General features: G+C 46.8%; 2 protein-coding genes across 8 annotated transcripts in view; one reads left to right on the plus strand and one right to left on the minus strand.

The window, feature by feature from the left end:
• The window catches only part of MPHOSPH9 (M-phase phosphoprotein 9), a 31882-nt gene extending 17651 nt beyond the window's left edge, over window positions 1-14231 (minus strand). Inside the window, exons 1-7 of one of the 4 annotated variants that reach the window (XM_077308182.1) lie at window positions 14087-14231; window positions 10647-10779; window positions 9061-9208; window positions 7182-7271; window positions 4630-5144; window positions 2686-2803; window positions 281-368 (exon numbers count right to left, since the gene is read on the minus strand). In XM_077308182.1, coding sequence (XP_077164297.1) covers window positions 281-368; window positions 2686-2803; window positions 4630-5144; window positions 7182-7271; window positions 9061-9208; window positions 10647-10750 — 1063 coding nt within the window. In that variant the 5' untranslated portion in view covers window positions 10751-10779; window positions 14087-14231. Of the gene's footprint in view, window positions 1-280; window positions 369-2685; window positions 2804-4629; window positions 5145-7181; window positions 7272-9060; window positions 9209-10646; window positions 10780-12128; window positions 12257-13543; window positions 13567-14037 lie in introns of those variants that run through there. The other 3 variants (XM_077308181.1, XM_077308184.1, XM_077308183.1) reach the window with 3 other exon arrangements.
• A 123-nt stretch (window positions 14232-14354) lies between these two features.
• Window positions 14355-19144, plus strand: MTRFR (mitochondrial translation release factor in rescue). 4 transcript variants are annotated; one of them, XM_077308189.1, is made up of 4 exons: window positions 14355-14586; window positions 16935-16938; window positions 17298-17605; window positions 18867-19144. In XM_077308189.1, the coding sequence occupies exons 1-4, from the start codon at window positions 14521-14523 to the stop codon at window positions 19077-19079; spliced, it is 591 nt and encodes a 196-aa protein (XP_077164304.1). In that variant the 5' UTR covers window positions 14355-14520; the 3' UTR covers window positions 19080-19144. The 4 variants fall into 4 exon arrangements, with proteins under 4 accessions (XP_077164304.1, XP_077164300.1, XP_077164303.1 ...); XM_077308185.1 differs by lacking the exon at window positions 16935-16938 and adding an exon at window positions 15587-15726 and having other exon boundaries at window positions 14367-14586; XM_077308188.1 differs by lacking the exon at window positions 16935-16938 and having other exon boundaries at window positions 14367-14586.
• The last annotated feature ends 60 nt before the right edge of the window (window positions 19145-19204 follow it).

The raw sequence follows: 19204 nt of genomic DNA on the forward strand, positions 1-19204 counted from the left end.
GGGGTAAGAAGGGGAAGGGGTCCTGGGTGGGCATGAACCATATTCTGCACGATTGCGCCACTTCTGGGGTTTCTCAAAGCCTGAAGAATGTTTCAGGGGTCTCTCAAGGGTAAAAACGTTGAGAAAGGCTGCTCCAGAGGGACTTAAGACAAGACCTCCCAACCTCCAAATGTGGGGAGTAAAGGACACACCTTTCTCCGCAGTCTTATCCCAGCACTCAGATGGTAGGTATTTATTTATTTATTTGAAGAAAAAAAAAGGAGGAAGCAAGTAACTTTACCTGAAATGTCAGACACTAGAGAATTTTGACTTCCACTTGGTCGATTGAGGTAAAAAGCAGAAGATGGTGGAACGGCGGAAGGACTAATCTATAATTCCACAAAAGGGGTGGGGGGGAAACAAAGCTGTATATTTCAGCAAATCCATGAAGGTTGATTAGCTAACAGACAGCAGAAAGGAGGAGTTTGCAGCAGCCACAAAAACCATACTGAGATTGACTAAACTACTATTTAAAGGTTTAATATATTCCAACAGTCAGCTGTAAATGCTAGCCACTAGGTTAAGCAAACCGGCTCATGCATTTTGAAGCCACCTTACATCTGCAGCTGTTCAAATTTTATAAAAACCAAACCACAGCCATGCGAGCTCCACTCCTCATGCCCACACCATCCGCTTCTTCCCTTGGTTCTCACTTGCTTCTGTCAACCTCATCTGTCATATTTTTATCCTACCCTACCAAAAAAGGAGTTCACATTTCTCCCCACAAGAATCTTCGGAAGGTAGGTTAGACAGGCTGACAGAGGGTGATTGGTCCCGATCAGTGACCTCTCTTAGCTAAGTGGTGATTTTAACCTGGGTCTAGCCCGATAGTCCTATCACTACACTGCCCTGCCTCTCTAAACTACCCACCCTTCTGGACACCTCATTTCAGTTCTATACCGAGGCAGGAGATTAACTTGCAGAGACCAAAGTCAGGACTTTTCACCTCTTCTGTCATTCCCCCCCTAGAGGTATTGCTGGGGATTGTTAGAGATGGGAAGATGTTTCTGCCATATCTTTATTGTATAGTGTCTCTCTTGGCTTTCCTTCTAATGTATGGATAATGCAGAATTTCAAATGTGGGATGCTGAAAACAGCAAATTGTCGTGATACAAATATCAGCATGAACCTCTCACAACAATAAAGAGGTTCCACCATTGGAAGCCATACTATTACCAGTACCTTTAAAAACCCTTTAATCAAAATTAGTAAGCAATATATCTTATTCTCAGCATGGCTGATCTGTGGAGACTTCAATCCAGAGATTAGAGCCATGAACAGGAAAGACAGATCTTTCTACAAGCCTGAAAACGTCCCCATTATTTGAAGAAGAGTCTGACAGTGACAGCAATACAATGTACCATGTCTTATGCTAAGAATGTGCTAATTTCAGAAAGCAGCATCAGATTCCCATTTCAGTAGCAAGTGGAAATAAAAGCCACAGTTAAGTGGTTTTGGAGGCACTGCATGATTGTCCTTTCGATAGACAAACAAAAAAAGGAAGCATAACACAATGCATGTTTCAGGGTAAGAAAAACAGGTTAAGGAAAACCATGCCTGTAAGAAACAATTAAGTCTGCAACTGCATACACATCTTGCTGGCACGAAGCCTCAATGAACATGGAAACACTTACTTCCAGGAACAACCACACAGGATCACACTGCTAGGAGTCCCAAATCTCTGCAATTACCCACCAAGGGCATAATTTTCAGTTGGGAGTTTGTACCAATACACTTTATTCTATGTAAAAATTACATACCGGCAGAGTGTTTGCATCAAGACAAACCATGTATAGGCCCAGTGAGGCTAATTCAGAATATTTTCTTTTTTAACGTCTACTAGAACACCCATTCTCATTCTTTTTTTGGAAATGGTCCTTTTAGAAACTATTCTCAGGTTCTAGGGCCCCCTGCAGAATGCTGGCTGCTAGGCAAAAAAAAAAAAAAAGGCTTAAGCTAAGAGTGAAATAACTATACTTGATGTACCCTGTACACACACACACACACACACACACACCAGATTTCTGGAATATTCAATCAAGAGAATTAAGCGCGTTGATTTTCTGTCTTGAATGCATTAATTCAAAGGAACAGATAACACGCTTTCTTCTTCTTTCCCTTGACAAAGGTAAAACCTTCCAGCAATTAATGATGTCATACATGACCATAAGGGTCATGGGCTCACCTCTCATTTTTCAGTCTGTGGCCCTCTTCAAATATGCTAGGTCCCCCAGTGGGTCACATGACCCCCTGGGTGTACTAGAAGGCTTCACTGCCTCATTGCTACATACAGAAGCGGTTGTGCCATCCCACTGGCCCAAGGAACGGAGTGGAGAGCTAGGAGGCACGGGGCCATGCAAATAATTTGGGGCCGGTGCCTTGCATTTCTGGACAGGCAACATCCACACTGCCCGGCGTGCCACCTGTGAAACTAGACATGGGTTTATCACGGGTTTGCAACCAGACATATGCGTTGCAGGAACTCCTATCTGTGAAGGAGGGAGGAAACCTCCAAAGAAAAGGAAAACCTCCATAACGTTCACAAGCTGCTGGGCACACAGAAAAGGGACCTCTTTGGGTCCTGGCTGACAAAAGTGTCGAATGAGAACAACGGGAGGACTTGAGAAGGAAGAATCCATGACTTACATTTTCAAACGTTAGAGTCTTTGTTTGCTGTTCCCCATCCACAGAATGCACGTCTTCGGCGTTTGCTCTTTTTAGCTGGGTTTGTTTTAGCTTTTGAGCCCATGATGTTAAAGGTTTGCTGAAGGAAGGGAAAAAGAGGACACAGAGAAATGTTTTCGCCACAGCAATACAAAGTTCCATTTATTTCGAAGGCCTTTTCTTCTTGTTTGTGGCCTCCTAGTTACCATATAGATTGAACGCTCTTTGTTCGCGGGGGGGGGGGGGGACGGGGGACGGGGGAGCTGGATATCAAATTGATTTTCCACACTGTCATTTTCATCACAGAGAATGGAACTGCTCCCACGAGCTTCGCGCAAAGAGCTTGTATATTCGTTTAAAATAAGTTGTGCACCAAAAGCAGAGCAAATTCGACTCTCGGTTAGCTTTTCAAACCCTGCTATGGGGATTCGTAATTTTCCAGCTAACTACTCATACACAAAGATTTGCAGAAACCCGAGTAGCTGATTTTAAGAATATTATAGTTGGGCCTCCCCAACCCCCAAACACATGTCCAATTCAGTGTCTCCAAGAAGGTTTTGAACCTGCATTTTTTGAACAGCAGCCCTCCGCACAAGCGAGTAAATCTCCTTTAGAACAGGTTCTAATTAGAGACGCAATCTAGGGCATGGCTGCAGGGAGGCAGCATCTCTAATAATCCACATAAAAAGATGCACTCAAACCTTGGAGCATCGCTCGTTAGCGTGTCAGGCTAGAGATGATGCATTGTCGTGAGCCACACTACAGCGGGTGATAAAGAACAAACCAACAGGAGGCGACTCATTAGACCAGGGGTAGTCAAACTGCGGCCCTCCAGATGTCCGTGGACTACAATTCCCAGGAGCCCCTGCCAGCGAATGCTGGCAGGGGCTCCTGGGAATTGGCAGTCCATGGACATCTGGAGGGCCGCAGTTTGACTACCCCTGCATTAGACTGACAACCAGGTTGCACTGATCCAGCTCAGTTTGGGAGCCAACATGAGCTGAGACAGATGCTCAAATCCAGTATTCCAGTTCCTGGCAGGCATGTGGTCAGGAAGGTCTATAAAGCCAACTGTCTCCATCCTGTCCCCCTTCACTCCACCCCTTGCTTGCTCCTCAGCATCTGGCACTCAGAGACACCCTGCCTCCAAAGACAGAGGTGGCAGGTAACTTATCCCGGTTTGCAGACTATTTTCCAGTAATTTGCCTAATCTCCTCTTGAAGTCATCCACAGCCAGTGCAACTTGGGGCTGGAAATCCTCTCGGTTAACTGAGAGTTGTGCAAAGAAGTACTTTCTTTGTTAACATGCCCAGCTGCACCGGCTCCAGAATGAGGACCAAATCAGATTCAATGTGCTGGTACTCCCCTACTTAGCTTTAAGGCCCTAAACTATCTGGGACCTTTGGAGGAGGGGGGTTAAGTTGATTGTGGCATAGTATGGAGGTTCTTCTCAGCTCCTGCCCTTCTTTTCGGCCAATATGAGGTCAGAGCTGCCGTAGCAGTAGTAAAGCCAGGAGTAGTAGTAAAGCCAGGAGGAGGGAGAAAGGAGGGGGAATGTCACTTCTAGTGACATGTCATGTCCAGGGAAGCCTGGCAGGGAGGCATGGCCAGCTGACAACAATTCCAGGGGTCCCTGAAGTCTGAAAATAAATTTCAGGGGCTTCTCCACAGTCAAAAGGTTGAAAAGGGCCATTCTAAAGTTATCTTTTTATCTTGACAAACTGCTGTTGCTGGGAGATCACCTGTAAAAGTAGATCTCCAGCCACCACCTGGAGGTTGGCAACCCCACTGGGGAACACGACACGTATCATCACCCCTCACAATCAAATGCCTTCCTTGCCACACCCTGTTCAGCTTACAACAGGGCAACATACCCAGCTTATTTCCTGGAAGAGAAGCCTAACAGATCCAAAGGGGGTTACTTACCAGCCTGCTCTTCCCCCCTGATCTTCACTGATCCTATGCTCAGATTCAGCAGGGGAAATGAAATCCTCCTTCTGTGGTAAACCGTGTTCTATAGCCACGGGCGTAAACTCTTTATGATTGGGAACACTGGGTTGAACTAACGCCTTCTGTGTCGAGGCTGAGCCATCCTGTCTGTCGGTGACCTCCCCAGTGCTTTCCATGCAAGCCCGTGCGCCTGTAGGCTTGACAGGGCTCAGTTCTGTAGCGGAGCAGGTGCCATACCCACTGCTCATCGAAATACTGTTCGTGAGACACTCCTGCTGCACGGGTGAAGCTGACGCTTCGCTCTCGGCTTCATTTGGTTGAAGGTGATGGACGAAGAGGTCATTTTCCTCCAAGGTTTCCGACTGCAACCCCATCGGATTTCTTAGTGGGAAAGACGTGTTTGCGTGCTTGGCTGGAGAGCTTTGCTGTGCGCACGAACACGCGTTCTGGTTCTGCAGTTTCACCAAGTGCCTGATCTCTTTCTGTATGTGCTGGAAAGGAAAACAGCAGCCGGCAGCAAGTTAAAACAAAAAAGTAGTATTGTGGAAGTTGCATGAGAATAGTGAGTTTGGGTAACACTGGTTGCTCCTGCAAAACTTCTCCACATACACAACATAACATGCAAAATGCTTTATGAGACAAATGGAGACCAGAGAGTTGCTCCACTTTGGCCATTAAAACACACAAATACACATTCAGTGATGCTTCGGTGCACATTCATTGTGACGATACCAGACACCTTAGACAGCACAGAATCCACAGCCTCACAAGGCTGACCTCACATGGCTTTTTCAGTGTGACGGTTGGCCCTACATGTGCCCCATGTGTAGAGGGTCGCAAAAATCATGGACCGTTCCTGATTTGACCTGCCTAAGACCCCCACCACCACCAAGACACAAACTTGGCAAGATCCTACTCTACAACTCATGTCTCTTTCTCTGTCTGTCCAGCTGCCTCCACCCCCTGGAATCCCGGGACATCTTTGAAGGGGAGTGGGAACAAGGATATGTAAGTCTCCAGTTGGATACACTGGTTTAAATCAAGGTGGTTTTATTGACAATGAGAAACTGCAACCTTAAACGTGGTTCCTTGGAGTCCCACAGAGTTTAATGGGGTTGACAGCCTAGTAGATTCTTTTAGGTTTTGCGGCCTCAGACATAAAGGAAATGGTTCCATTCTTCGAAGTATAGATGCATTTTTTTAATGAGCCATTTGTTTCGGCAGCTAAGGAGTTACTTTCTATAGGAAAAAATTTCAGTCCAATTTTTTTTCTTCCTTTCTACAACACCCTGCAAATGCCTCATGCCTAAAAATGATCACCCACTCACTCCAGCTTCAGTGGAATTAGCAAAGTACAAACCACGAGCAGGTAATTCTCAACATAATCGATGGCAACTGAAACTGTACTCTCCACTCAACTGAACTGCTCCCTTAAACAATTTTTTTACTAGGCCACAAATAATTAGAAATATTCTAACTTCCCCAAAACTGCTAATACGGAACAAGACTCTGATCCCAGTACATGCTGATTAGAGACGAACAGCATATTTCAGGATTATGCAGGAGAACTGCAGTAACTTGTACAACAAGTGCCAAATTTGGACAAGGCAATCTTTGGTAACGACAGACCTTCCCCAGGGTTAATGCTGAGAGCATGCAACTCTGGCACTTAAAGAGTTAAGCCTCTCCATACCAACACATGACCATCGAGGTCTACACACAAAGAAAAACATGGGTGAAAGAACTGAAAGCGAGAAGGAAGGGAGAAGACTGGTGGAAGTGGTGGGGAGAAGAAAATAACAGTACCTCTAGCATTTGTTTCACTCTCAGCAATTGCTGGCTACTATTTGTGCAGAGTCAAGAAAGCGGAGGGAAAAACAATAACCAAAAGGGTATAAATATTAAAGATGCCAAATCTGCTTTCAAACATATTAAATACATATTTTCACATGTAAGAATACTCATCTGGTGGGTTTTTATGGCGAAATAAGAATTTGAAGTTCTAAAAATGTCTCATACCAATCATAAAGCTATTATGCACACAATAATAACAGGAAACACCCCATGCTTCAAAACACCTTGATGCTTACATGGAAGAATCTGAGATGCAGCTACAAGCTCAGGGGAAAAACTGGAGTCTAAACTTTTGAAACTAATGTCAGAACTGAAGTACGTTTCCTGGGATTAATATAAGGGCACCCATGCCTGTCTTGCACTTTTGAAGAACGACTGGGTTTTATAACCCACTTTTCGCTACCTGAAGGAGTCTCAAAGCGGCTTACAATTGCCTTCCTTTTCTCTCCCTACAACAGACGCCGTGTGAGGTAGATGGGGCTGAGAGAGCTCTGACAGAATTGCCTGTGAACAGTTCTAACTGGACTGTGACTAGTCCAAGGTCACCCTGCTGGCTGCATGTGGAGGAACGGGGAATCGAACCTAACTCAACAGATTAGAATCTGCCGCTCTTAACCACTACACCAAGTTGGCTTTTAAAATTGAAGCACCGATTAAAACACAAAAAAACTTACATGGATTTGCTGATAAAAGTGTTTCTGCTGGACAACCATCTGTTCTTGGCATTGCTTTTCCACCAGTCTGAAGAAATGTAACCACCTTGCCTATGAAAAAAGACAAAGATGTTTTGAATAGGACCGCCCCCAAAAATCTGTACTCAGCAGAGTTCATTGAGATATGGGAAAGCAAATACACCACACTGTCCAATGGAACCATCTGATAATAAAGACATCATTAGTTTAAGATGCCATGTAACACAGCAGAGTGACAAATGCAAATTGTTATTTTTATTTCTTCCACTTTCCCCACATTTTTCATTCCTATCGCAGGATGAATGTCTAAGGCAAGCTTTTTCAACCGGGGTTTCTTGACGGCCCTGGAAGGATTTCCTGAATGGGTGGGAGTTAATTAATTTTGTATATATTTTTTTAATTTGTTAAACATTTATCGGGTGATATGACCATAAATGGTCATGTCAACCTGCCCCCTCCAAAAAAAAAAAAAAAAAAAACAGCCAATGATTGGCCTGGAGGGGATGGGAAGGGGAGGGGCCTGGGTGGGCGTGTCCACAGCGATGCTTCCCAACCACATCCTGCACCATTGTGCCACTTCTGGGGTTTCTTGAAGCTGGAAGAATACTTCAGGGGCTTTTCAACAGTAAAAAAAATTGAAAAAGGCTGAACTAAGGAAACAGCTTAGTGACCCAAGCTCGGTGAACAAAGAGAAGGCATGTTAGCATTACTGAACAACAACAACCCTGAAATTACTATTGAAACTGCCAAATTTCTGGGGAAAGCTGGGTCAGCTACAGCTAATTTTAACTTTATGCTGCATTAACTCTCCTATATTTAAGTCTGGTATTATTCGACGTTTACGTGGAAACCTTTGTTGGCTTCTTGAGATCTAATGGCTTGCTGCTGCCCTTTTTCGAATGCCAATCAAGGTGATGTCACGGTACTATTGCTTCCATTGTTTTTCCATACTAAAGTCTCCATATTGCAAAAATCACATTCAGCGGCTCGCCGTTTCAACAGAAGCCAAATCGAAATAGGAGAGCCGAGGCTGAGTGGTGGAGTACCTGCTTCCCATACAGAAAGTCCCAGGCTGAATCCCCTCACGTGTCCAGTTCGAAGGGAGCAAGAAGCAGATGACGTGAGAGAGACCGACAGGCCCAGAGCACAGCTGTCCATCCGTGTAATCCAGGGGTAGTCAAACTGCGGCCCTCCAGATGTCCATGGACTACAATTCCCAGGAGCCCTTGCCAGCATTCGCTGGCGAATGCTGGCAAGGGCTCCTGGGAATTGTAGTCCATGGACATCTGGAGGGCCGCAGTTTGACTACCCCTGGTGTAATCAATACTAACCTTGCCAGGCCAAGGTTCAAATTCTTACAGCGTGGCGAGCTAATATCATTAGATAGGGAAGGACTTTTAGTTCTACTTCCTGCCATATGATTTGGTGGAACTTCCGGGATGGATTCATAGTATAACCCACAACTCCCCTGTGCCATGCTTAGGGTTACCAACTGGGTTGGGAAATACCTGGAGGTTTTGGGAGTGGAACCTGGGAAGGGCAGGGTTTGGAGAGAGGAGGAGAGGGACCTCAGCGGAGTATAACGCCCTGGAGACCACCCTCAAAAACAGTCATTTTCTGCAGGGAAACCACCGCTTTAGTTTTCTGCACACTGCACAAACACGCAAGCTAATTCCCTACGTTGATGTGCATGCAGCAGTCACGTGTTTTGGGGGTGTGTGGTAACATCAGCGCACTGCAGTAAGGATGTTTAACAGAAAGCTAATGCTTCCCCATGCACCGAACCCCACGGGTGCAGAATAAAGTGAGGCCTTCGTGAAGTAACTATAGTAAAAATTGATTTAAAAAAAAGATTACATACCTCGCAGTTCTTCAATATTTCAGAGTCCCCACTTCTTTGAGCGTCTCGCATAAAGGAGGCCAGCAGATCAACCTCGCCAGTTGTTATGGCAGGGCTGGCTTTCCCTGAGAAACTGGAGACGCCATTTGGGCTGGGCAAAGGAATGCTTCTGTTCAGGGGGGAGAAAAAAAGACGTGAATTATTTATTGAGCCAAATGCCGAACCAAGCAGGGAAGCGCTTTGTGAGCAACAGAGACAGCTCTGGCATTTAATTCTTTGCCGCTGAACTTCTTTGTCCTGAAAGGAGAATAGGACACATTTGTCATAGCCTGTAAAGAGGTAAAGGGTTACCTCAATCTTAAAATGCAAACTCAGCAAATATTAATAATAATCATAAGAAGAAGACGAATGAATAAGAAGAATTAATGAATAATAATAAGAATGAATAATAATAAGAATAACAACTGCCTTGCTAATGAGAATCAGAAATAGCATCCAATATGAAAAATCATTACTGTGCTACTAATATCCATTCGTACTGAAGTCCTTTTTGGAAATAAGGAAAGTAGGCAGTAAGCGATGAGATACACTTAACATTCTCCAAAGATACAAATATCAGGGAAGAGTAAGTATTTAGACTGTCCACAAGTTGCAGTTTTCTTTCCATACTCAACTTCCTTCTAGTTAGGAGGCAAAATAAAACAGCCCTACTCCCTGGTTAATTAGCAGTGCAATCCAAGACAGAGTTATTCTTTTTAAGCTCATTTACTTTGATGGATTTAAAAGGACATAACATTGCTTAGCACTGCACTTTATGGCTCTTGCTACATTTAGCTTTTCCTTCTTCCTCTTTTTACCTTTTCTGCCAAAAATGAGGAGGCAGGGCAGAATTCACAAATATCCACAGTTCTCAGATGGAATGAGTACTGGAAATGAGTACTATGAGATAAAGCTACTATAATTTAATAAAGTACTCACTTTGGGTAAAAAGCTAGACTTGCCTCTGAGACATACTGCAACCTATCTGGACAATCAGAAGGCTTTTACAGGTCAAATTTAAAGTAAAAGAATATACAACCACTAAAAAAGGTTTACCAGAAAGTCTTTCAAAGCATTATCTGCAATACTCAATCACAAAATAATAGCATCGTTTTCTTGGGCACAATCCTAATCACACTGTCTTGGAGGCTGTGTGTAAAGTTAAGACTGTAAAAAGGTAAAGGTTTCCCCTGTGCAAGCACCGAGTCATGTCTGACCCTTGGGGTGACGCCCTCTAGCGTTTTCATGGCAGACTCAATACGGGGTGGTTTGCCAGTGCCTTCCCCAGTCATTACCGTTTACCCCCCAGCAAGCTGGGTACTCATTTTACCGACCTCGGAAGGATGGAAGGCTGAGTCAACCTTGAGCCGGCTGCTGGGATTGAACTCCCAGCCTCATGGGCAAAGCTTTCAGACGGCTGCCTTACCACTCTGCGCCACAAGAGGCTCTCTGTAGAAGACTGTAGAAAGACACAAAACATTTTTGCATTTGCTTAGGCAAGAGAACTGGCCTTTCTGTTCATTAAAAAAAGGAGAAGAAACCAGACTGTGTGGCACAGCCATGCTTACCTGCTATTACTCAAGTCACAGCCCACAGGGTCGTGAGCATTTCTGTTATTGGTATCCACAGAAGAGGAACCTTGCTCAGTTTTCACCAAGTCCAAATTTTCCATATCTCATGCTTGCAAAAAATGTGGTTATCCTTTAAAGAGAGAAAGAGGTAGAAATTTCACACTGGTAACTTTTTCAGTTAAGATCTGATTAACCTTTCTGTGTTGAAACTTCAAAACAGTATTGTAGTTTTAAAAACTTATCCCACTTTTTAGCATAAGCACCTCCAAAAACAGTTTGGGAGAAAAAAACCCAGAAATGTCACAATGAGAATGAAGTATCACAGTGAAAACAGAGAAAAACAATCTATAAAACAATAGTTTGGCAGTAAGGGATAACATAGGGTTACCAACTCTGGGTTGGGGAATATCTGGAGATTTTGGGGGATGGGTAGAGACTGGGGAGGGCAGGATTTGGGAAAGATGTCAGCAGGGCACAGTGACTTAGTGCCCACCCTACAGAACAGCCATTTCCTCCAGGGGCTTAATAGTGGAAGATCTCCAGCCCTCCTCCTGAAGGTTGGCAACCCCAGGATTACACCACAATATGTTATCAAAACAGCCTCAGCCAACATTTTAAAAAAATCTACACCTGTCTACTGCAGACAGATCCTAGATTAAGCTAACCCAAGATCTGGGGGGGGGGGGGGGGGGGAGACAGCTCTTTACTGCACTTTGAAAGAACACAAAGGAATTGTCACCTATGTTTCATAGAAGAGGCTGTTCTGTCACCTTGATTCCACCACTGTAAAGGCCCTGTTATATATTACTGCCTGCTGAATTACAAGTCAGTCCTATGGATTTTGAATTAAACTATGCCTAGTCCAGTTGCTGGTGCCTGGGTTGGGCCACTGTGTGGCTTCTCTTCTTTCTTATATTCTCTGAGAGCCTTCCAAAGCAGCCCCAAACAAAACACATTACAATCGCATCCCGATTTGACTACCAGAGTATTGGCTGTTTGCAGTTGCACTGCCAGGCTTTTACATATGAACTCCACATGCGAAGATACTTCGTACCGTGGCCAACTAACGGCCCATCTAGGCCCGCGTTTTCTTCTCTGCCAGGCAGAACCTTTCCCAACGCTTGTGACTTTAGATTGATAAAACAACCCTGGAGGTAGCAGAGCCGGAAGCCTTCTGCTAATCTTGCATCTGATCCACAGACTCTTCTTCACTCCCCGCCATAATTGAAGAAAAGCCTTCTTTAAAAAAAGCAGACGGTACCAATTTCCCAGTGCATTATGCCTGACCTACTTTTTCCCTGCCACCGTTTCTTGCACATGAATTATTTGTACATCTACAATTTATTCTCAACCTACTTTTAACACATTTCCTAGCAGAAATATTACCGCGTGTACTTTCCCAGCCAAACATATATAAAAATATAGTTCAACATGTTTAGTTAGGTCTTTGAAGGAAGTGGAATATCAAGCACAAGTTACCTTTCCCTCCCAGCAAAAAAGGAAGCGAGCAAGGAATGAAACAGGAAAATCCTTGAAGATAATTTAACTCTAGCAAGGGAAAGATACCTATGTTTTGCTACTTCCTTTCACTGCAAAGGTTTTTGAAACCAAACCGCACTTCCAAAGACTCACTTGCCCACAGCCCAGCTGTACGAGATAGATAACAAATCACCAAGCTGTTATTGGACAGAGAAGCTAAGGGAAAACATCCTTTACGACGTGACAGCCAATAGGCTGCACCACAAACAGACCTTTAGGCAAGATCTTAAAATAAGTGCTATCTGAAAGAGCCTAGGACAACGGGCCAAACAAAACAAGTATGCAAGGCACTGCAGCATTTCCCTGTTAACCAAGACATTGCTAATATGGGTTATCATCCTTGCAATGAGAAATAAGGTGAAAATATATAAAAAGGGCTGGGCCTCTACACTAGGATGGTCCCTGTTTCATTGGTCTTCTTTCAGCACCTTTAGCAGTAGCCAGATACAAAGAAAAAGAGTTGGTTTTTATGCCCCACTTTTCACTGCCTGAAGGAGCCTCAAAGTGGCCTCCAATCGCCTTCCCTTTCCTCTCCCCACAACAGACACCCTGTGAGGTAGGGAAGGCTGAGAGAGCCCTGAGATTCCTGCTCGGTCAGAACAGCTTTATCAGTGCCGTGGTGAGCCAAAGGTTAGCCTTTTGGCTGTATGCGGGGGGACGGGGAAACAAATGCAGCTCGCCAGATTAGAAGTCCACTACACCAAGCTGGCTCTCAAACTTAGCATAGTGAAGCAGAGACTGAGGTTGCAATACCCTCCAATTAGCAGGGCACAAATCCCATTGGATTCAGTGAGTCTTTCTTCAAACCAAAAAGGCATAAGATGATGCTACATCTTGAGAACCATAATGACCAAACCTCATCTCAGCCATGAATTAATTGGCCTCAGAAAAGCCACTGTGGCTCAAGGATCTGAAAGATGAGGGTCTAATTCCCATTCAGTCACAGAAGACCTGCTGGGTGACCTCAGGCCCGTCACATGCGCAGCCTAACCTACCTCACAGGGTTGTTGTGAGAATAAGCCAGGGGAGAGGGGGGAAAAGATGTAAGCCACTTTGCAGCTCCCACTGGGAAGAAAGCCATGATAAAAATGAAGTAAACAAATAAGTTGAAAACACCAGGATACAGACCCTGAACTGCCATAAAGAATTGCTGTAAGACAAGACATATGAACACCATGGAATTTCTTTTAAACATTCTCCCTCCAATCACCCCCTCATTTTAGCACCAGAAAACTTTTAAAAATCTGCATAATGCCCAAGGGCAAACATCTCCCCCAGGATAGCTTCATTTTACTGGCTTCAGAGAAGCCACTCCCCACCCAGCTGTAATTTGGTGAACAGCAGCACTGGCCTACCTTACAGGGATGCTGTTGGAAAATCACAGATAATGCAAACAGCACAGCCTGGATATTGAAAACACTAAGCAAATGCTGAGCAAGACCCTCCCCCCTTAAGCCACTTCTCCTTTTCTTGGCTCTGAAGGGCGCCTGCTTGAAATCCGTAGGCAGTTCCCAGTTTGAGACACTTCTAAGGGGAAAACAATAATGGGGGCGTCCCATCCACGTTCCTCAGCTTCTTCCCCCATTAAGAAGCCAACTTTACTCCTTTTATTTTTAAAGCCCCACTTTAGGGGGGGGTGCTCCCCTCCCCCATTTCCCTCCAGTCCTCAAGTCCCGCCCTCCCCTCTCCTTATTGGACCGCCCCTCCTGTCATTTTTGAAATGTTGACAGCCTAAGCAGAAGGCGATTGGCCCGGGCAGACGTCACTCGCCTCTTGGAGGGGCGCGAGCCCCAACGGAACCCCACCCCCCGCCTTGGACGCGGCGACGGCCGCACTTCCGGGCCCATACCTGCATTTCGGCTGGGGGGGGGGTGCAAGTGAAGCGGGGAGGGGCTTACCGAGTATTATTTTATTGCCCCTCCCTGGCTTTCCCTTTGCTCCCGGCGGCCGACAAGCTGCCCCCAGCCCCGAGCGACGCGGGCTCCATCTTCCTCGCCCCTCCCCCTCCGGATTGGCGGTTGGGATTCGAAGGGCTCCTGGCGGAGCTTGCGAGTCGGCTTCGCCCCGGCGGCCGATTGGCTGCTGAGGGCCGCGCGGCGGGGACAGCCTTGTGACGCGATTGGCCGGCAAGAGGCTGGGGGCGGGGAGGGAGGAAAGGCCGCCCGGGCATTGGGCCGTTCAGACGCGCGCCGTTCTACATCCCTGGCTTTGATAGGACAGGAGGGCGTTGCGTAAGGGGCTCTTCCCCTGCGATTGGCCGCGGGGCGGGTCTCCCTCTGCCCTCTCTTTGGAGTCGAGCGCTCTCGGGTTGGGTTAGTAAACATACGTGCGCATGCGCAGAACGGTAGTCCGTGAGGCCTGGTCCTGTCCGAGGCGCCTCGGGTCGTCGTCCTCGGAGGTAAGGGAAGGCTCCGTAAGGTGGGGATCCGAGACAGCCCCAGGAGGGCCCAGCAGCAGGCCCAGTCTCCGACCCGAGCAATTCTGGCCTAAGAGTCCGGCTTCACTTACCCCGGGGTAGGGGAAGCTGGGGTTGCCAACCTCCAGGTGGGGTCTGGAAATCGCCTGGAATTCCATTTTATCTCCAGACTACTGAGGTTATTTCCTCTGGAGAAACTGCCTGTTTTGCAAGGGCGGCCAAACGGCAGCTCCATGACTACACTTACCATGAGCCACTGCAAGTGCAGACAGGGGCTCATGGTAATTGTAGTCCAAGGACATCTGGAGAGCCACCTTTTAGCTTCCCCATGCTCTGTCGTGTTGTACCCCACTGAAGTCCCTTCTTTCTCCAGGTTCCAGCCCCAAATTTGGGGAGTTTCCCACCCTGGAGTTGGCACCTCTAGTAATGCTGCCCCCACTACTTTTCTCTTCAAAACTAGTCCAAAACTGCCCTAGGTGTTTAGCTGTCGTTGTGTCAGTTGTTTAGAGACGGCTCATTCCTTATGGCTGAGCTCACATCCCAGAATGGGCCCGAAAGTACTGTAAGACCCCTCCTTTACACACCAGGCCATTCCATGATTTGCAGCTGTTGAGATGTGGTTTTGAGTGGAGAGCCCCCCTTTCAAAAATTCCCTAATGTAGACTGCTTATCCATTGTTTGTAACAGAGACAAGTCCCAGCCTCCAGTTTTCTATTTTGTGTAGATTTAGTCATTTGTCCGTATACAATTTTCCCCGCTTCACAGCACATTCTAACAGAAAGAGAATAAAAATAAAATAAATGCCTGTAACTTCAAGAACAAGCACTCTTGTTTTTTAAGTCAGCAGACAGCATAACTGAAGATGGCACAGAGAAGAGCTTTCAACCTTGTAAGTGGGAGATATTGGTCAGAGAAAAAAACTCTGAAGAATAAGGGTACTAGAAGAGTAAGGGTATTACACGATTACTCTTTTTTTCAACAGCATTACAGGACAAGGGAAACAACCCAAGAGACCAGTTCCTCTCCCCCCCCCCCCCAAATATCGATGCAGAATTGCTTCCTTGTTCCTTGCCCTTGGTAGCCACAGACTGCATCCTGCTGATCACATCAACAACTAGCCAGGTAACTTCTCCCTTTCTCAAACAGACAGACAGAGTTAGAGATCAATTCAGGATAATCCCCTGCCCCCCTTTTGATAGCCAAGTGCAAAACCCAGGGAGTTCTGTCTGCTTTCCAACTTCAGACAGAAGATGGGCAATGAACCCTGTAATAGAGAGCCCCCATTGTTCAGCTATGGGAACTGGGTTATAAGCAATGGGAGATGCATTCACTCAGGTTACACAATGACAGAGAGATTCAGGAGGGATTGTAAACAGATTCAAATGCCTTACAGCAGGGGTAGTCAACCTGTGGTCCTCCAGATATCCATGGACTATAATTCCCATGAGCCCCTGCCAGCAAATGCTCATGGGAATTGTAGTCCATGAACAGAATTCCTCTGTAGTCCAGTTGGATACAGAGGAATAGAGCTTCCAGTGTTTGTGTAGCTGCTTCTTACCATGATGAATAGCTGCACGCCAGACGGCATTTAATCTGATGCTTGGTTGCAATGCAGAGGTCTTCTTGGCAAGTCCTGCAAAGGAAGTCATGATACAATCTCTCCCCACCCCCTTCTCTTATTACCCTGGCAACTGATTGGACTGTGTCTTCACTGTGGAATGAAATCGGAGGGGGGGGGGGCAGGATAAGCAAAGAATAGGCATGCGAGAATATCCCTTTAAAAAGAAGTCCTTTAAAAAGAATTTCCTCCAGACCAGACTGACCAGAGATTCTGAGGGGGTTTTTTTGGAGGGGGGCATCATCTGGACATGGAATTGGGGTCACTGTGGGTGGACAGGTAGTTGTGAATTTCCTGCATTCTGCAGGGGGTTGGACTAGATGACTCTGGAGGTGTCTTCTAACTCTGTAAGTCAATGCTTAAAGCACGTTTTGCTGTTCTGTAGATAGTCTCATAGTCTGCAGCCTTTTTCAACCTTTTGACCATAGAGGAGCCTCTGAAATAATTTTTCAGGCTTTGAGGAGCCCTGGAAGTGATGTCAGCTGGCCACACCTCTCTGCTACGACCCTGGAAGTGATACACTGTCCGCATTAACAGTGGCCAACCAGTTCCTCTGGACAAACAAACAGCAGAGCATAGAGGCTGAGGCCTTCCCCTGAGAAGAACCATCAGAACAGCCCTGGTGGATCAGGTCAGAAGTCCATCTAATCTAGCATCCTGTCTTACACAATGATTAATCAATCATTCCTTTGGAGGGCCAACAACAGGGCAGGGAGGTCAAGGCCTTCATAAGAACATAAGGAGCCCTGCTGAATCAAACCAGGGGTCCATCTAGTCTCACGCCTGTATTTCACACAGTGGCAACCTAGAGGTTGAGGTCTTCCCTAAGATGACCTCCTGGTTCTGGGATTCAGAGGATTTGTGCCTTTGAATGTGGAGGTACCCCTAAGAACATCAGAAGAGCCCTGCTGGATCAGACCAGCAGTCCGTCTAGTCCAGCCTCCTGCCTCAGCCAGTGGCCAGCCAGTTCCTCTGGAAGGCCAAGAACGGGGCACAGGGCCAAGGCTTTGCCTGGGGATTCACGGGATGAGTGCCTCTGAATGTGGTGATTCCTCACATCTCCCTTCTCCTCCAGGACCGAGTCCTTGTCTCCCGTTTCCGATGCCTCCGTCAAACGTCTTGCACTTCTCGCGTTGGTTGATTAAGCTCAGCGGTGTCCCTCAGCCTTCGAGGCTTTGGGGTAAGCCCCATTTCCTGCTGCCCCAGAAGCCCGGCCCTTTATTCCTCGTGGCCGTAAAGAAGAGCTCCAAAGACCTCCAGCCTCTGAGCGAAGCAGACTTGGAGGAGCAGTTTGTGCGGGGGTCGGGGCCCGGAGGCCAGGCGACAAATAAAACCAGCAACTGCGTGGTCCTGAAGCATCTTCCTTCGGGGATCGTAGTCAAGGTGATTCTGCCGTAACTTGCGCTTCCGTCCTCTTGCAGGGTTGAATGTCATGTCACGCAATCTGATATTTCATAGCCCCCCCCCCCCCCCAATCACCAGCTGTGAAAATGATCACATTCCAGGGAAGCAGATGAGAAGCTTCTGTGCCAGAAACATTTAACACAAATACTTGTGCCCATCCAGGCTAGCCACATTGACCTTGGGATGCCCGACTGTGATCTTGGGCAACACGCAGTTCTCGCAGAGAAGCTCTCTTAGAGCTTTCTTAGCCACATCTACCTCCCAGGGTGTCTGTTGTGGGGAGAGGAAAGGGAAGGCGATTGGAAGCTGCTTTGAGACTCCCTTGGGTAGAGAAATGTGGCATAAAGAGCCAACTCTTCTTCCTCAGTAATCTCAGGGCTCTCTCAGCCTCACCTCCCTCACAGGATATCTGTTGTGGGGAGAGGAAGGGAAGGAGACTGGAAGCTGCTTTGTGACTCCTTTGGGGATTGAAAAGTGGGATATACAAACCAGCTCTTCTGAACGTTCCAGTGAGTGGCTTTCACAATGACTACAACTGGCTTGCTCTCCTTTGACTGAGCTGGTTGTTTCACCCCCAGAGTCTTTATGAGATTGCCAGGTGCCAATCTGCATGGGACAGAAATATCATTTTGGTGGCCAAAGACTGAAGTGTTAGGCAGACAATGGTGGGCAAGCATACAGTCGTACTCCAGAGGAGGTGATTTTACAGCGTGCAGCTCTCCTTGGTCTATCATTGTTGCCTATTTAGACAGGCCAGGCCTTCCCCAGGTTTCAGGCTGAGGTTTTCCACATCAGCTAGAACCTGCTCCTTACTGGAGATGGAGGGAGCCTGGCTCCTTGGGCAGGCCAACCTGAGGCTCTGGCCTTCCCCCAAACACAGCAGGGTTTTGCAGAATAAGATTGAGCCACCGCTGCCCACTCAAGCGTTCTGAATGACTTGCATCCCCCCAAGAAACCAAAGAGGGATGGAAAGCAGAGGGGCTCTACCTGTATCCCTTTTCCTCTCTACAGCCACAAGATTTCTTCTGTTACTCCCTTTGGCTCCCTTTGCTTGGCTGTCTGTCTGGCTACTGAGAATCCCCTGGGTGTTTCTTACATATCCCTTTTCTCCAGGACTGTGGTTGGGCAAGTTTCTTGCCAGTGATAACCTATTTCGAATCACGCTAGAACTGCAGACCTATATCCCACCGTCAGGCCTGGCCGCCAGCTCTTCATTAAATGGGTTTTCATTCCCCTGCAGTGCCACGAAACGCGATCGCTGGAGCTGAACCGCCAGAGGGCCAGAGAGATCCTGCAGGAGAAAGTGGACGTCTTCTACAAAGGCGAAACCAGTGAGGTCGTGAAAGAGCAAAAGGAGCTGCAGAAGAAGAAGCAAGTCAAGAGGCAGCAGGCAAGGGAGAACCTCGAGAGGAAGAGGCGTTTGAAAGAGATGCAAGCCTCGGAGGACAAATAAGGGGCATTTTGGCACCCCCCGGACTACCACACATACACCCTCCCCAAATAAAACTGTTTCATGCATGCTGCTGGTAGAGTTTCCAGTTTTTTCCTTTCAGACTAGGTACATGTTGGGTGTGAGCT

This window comes from Paroedura picta, chromosome 13 (genome assembly GCF_049243985.1).
Source record: "Paroedura picta isolate Pp20150507F chromosome 13, Ppicta_v3.0, whole genome shotgun sequence".
Taxonomy (NCBI): Eukaryota; Metazoa; Chordata; class Lepidosauria; order Squamata; family Gekkonidae; genus Paroedura; species Paroedura picta.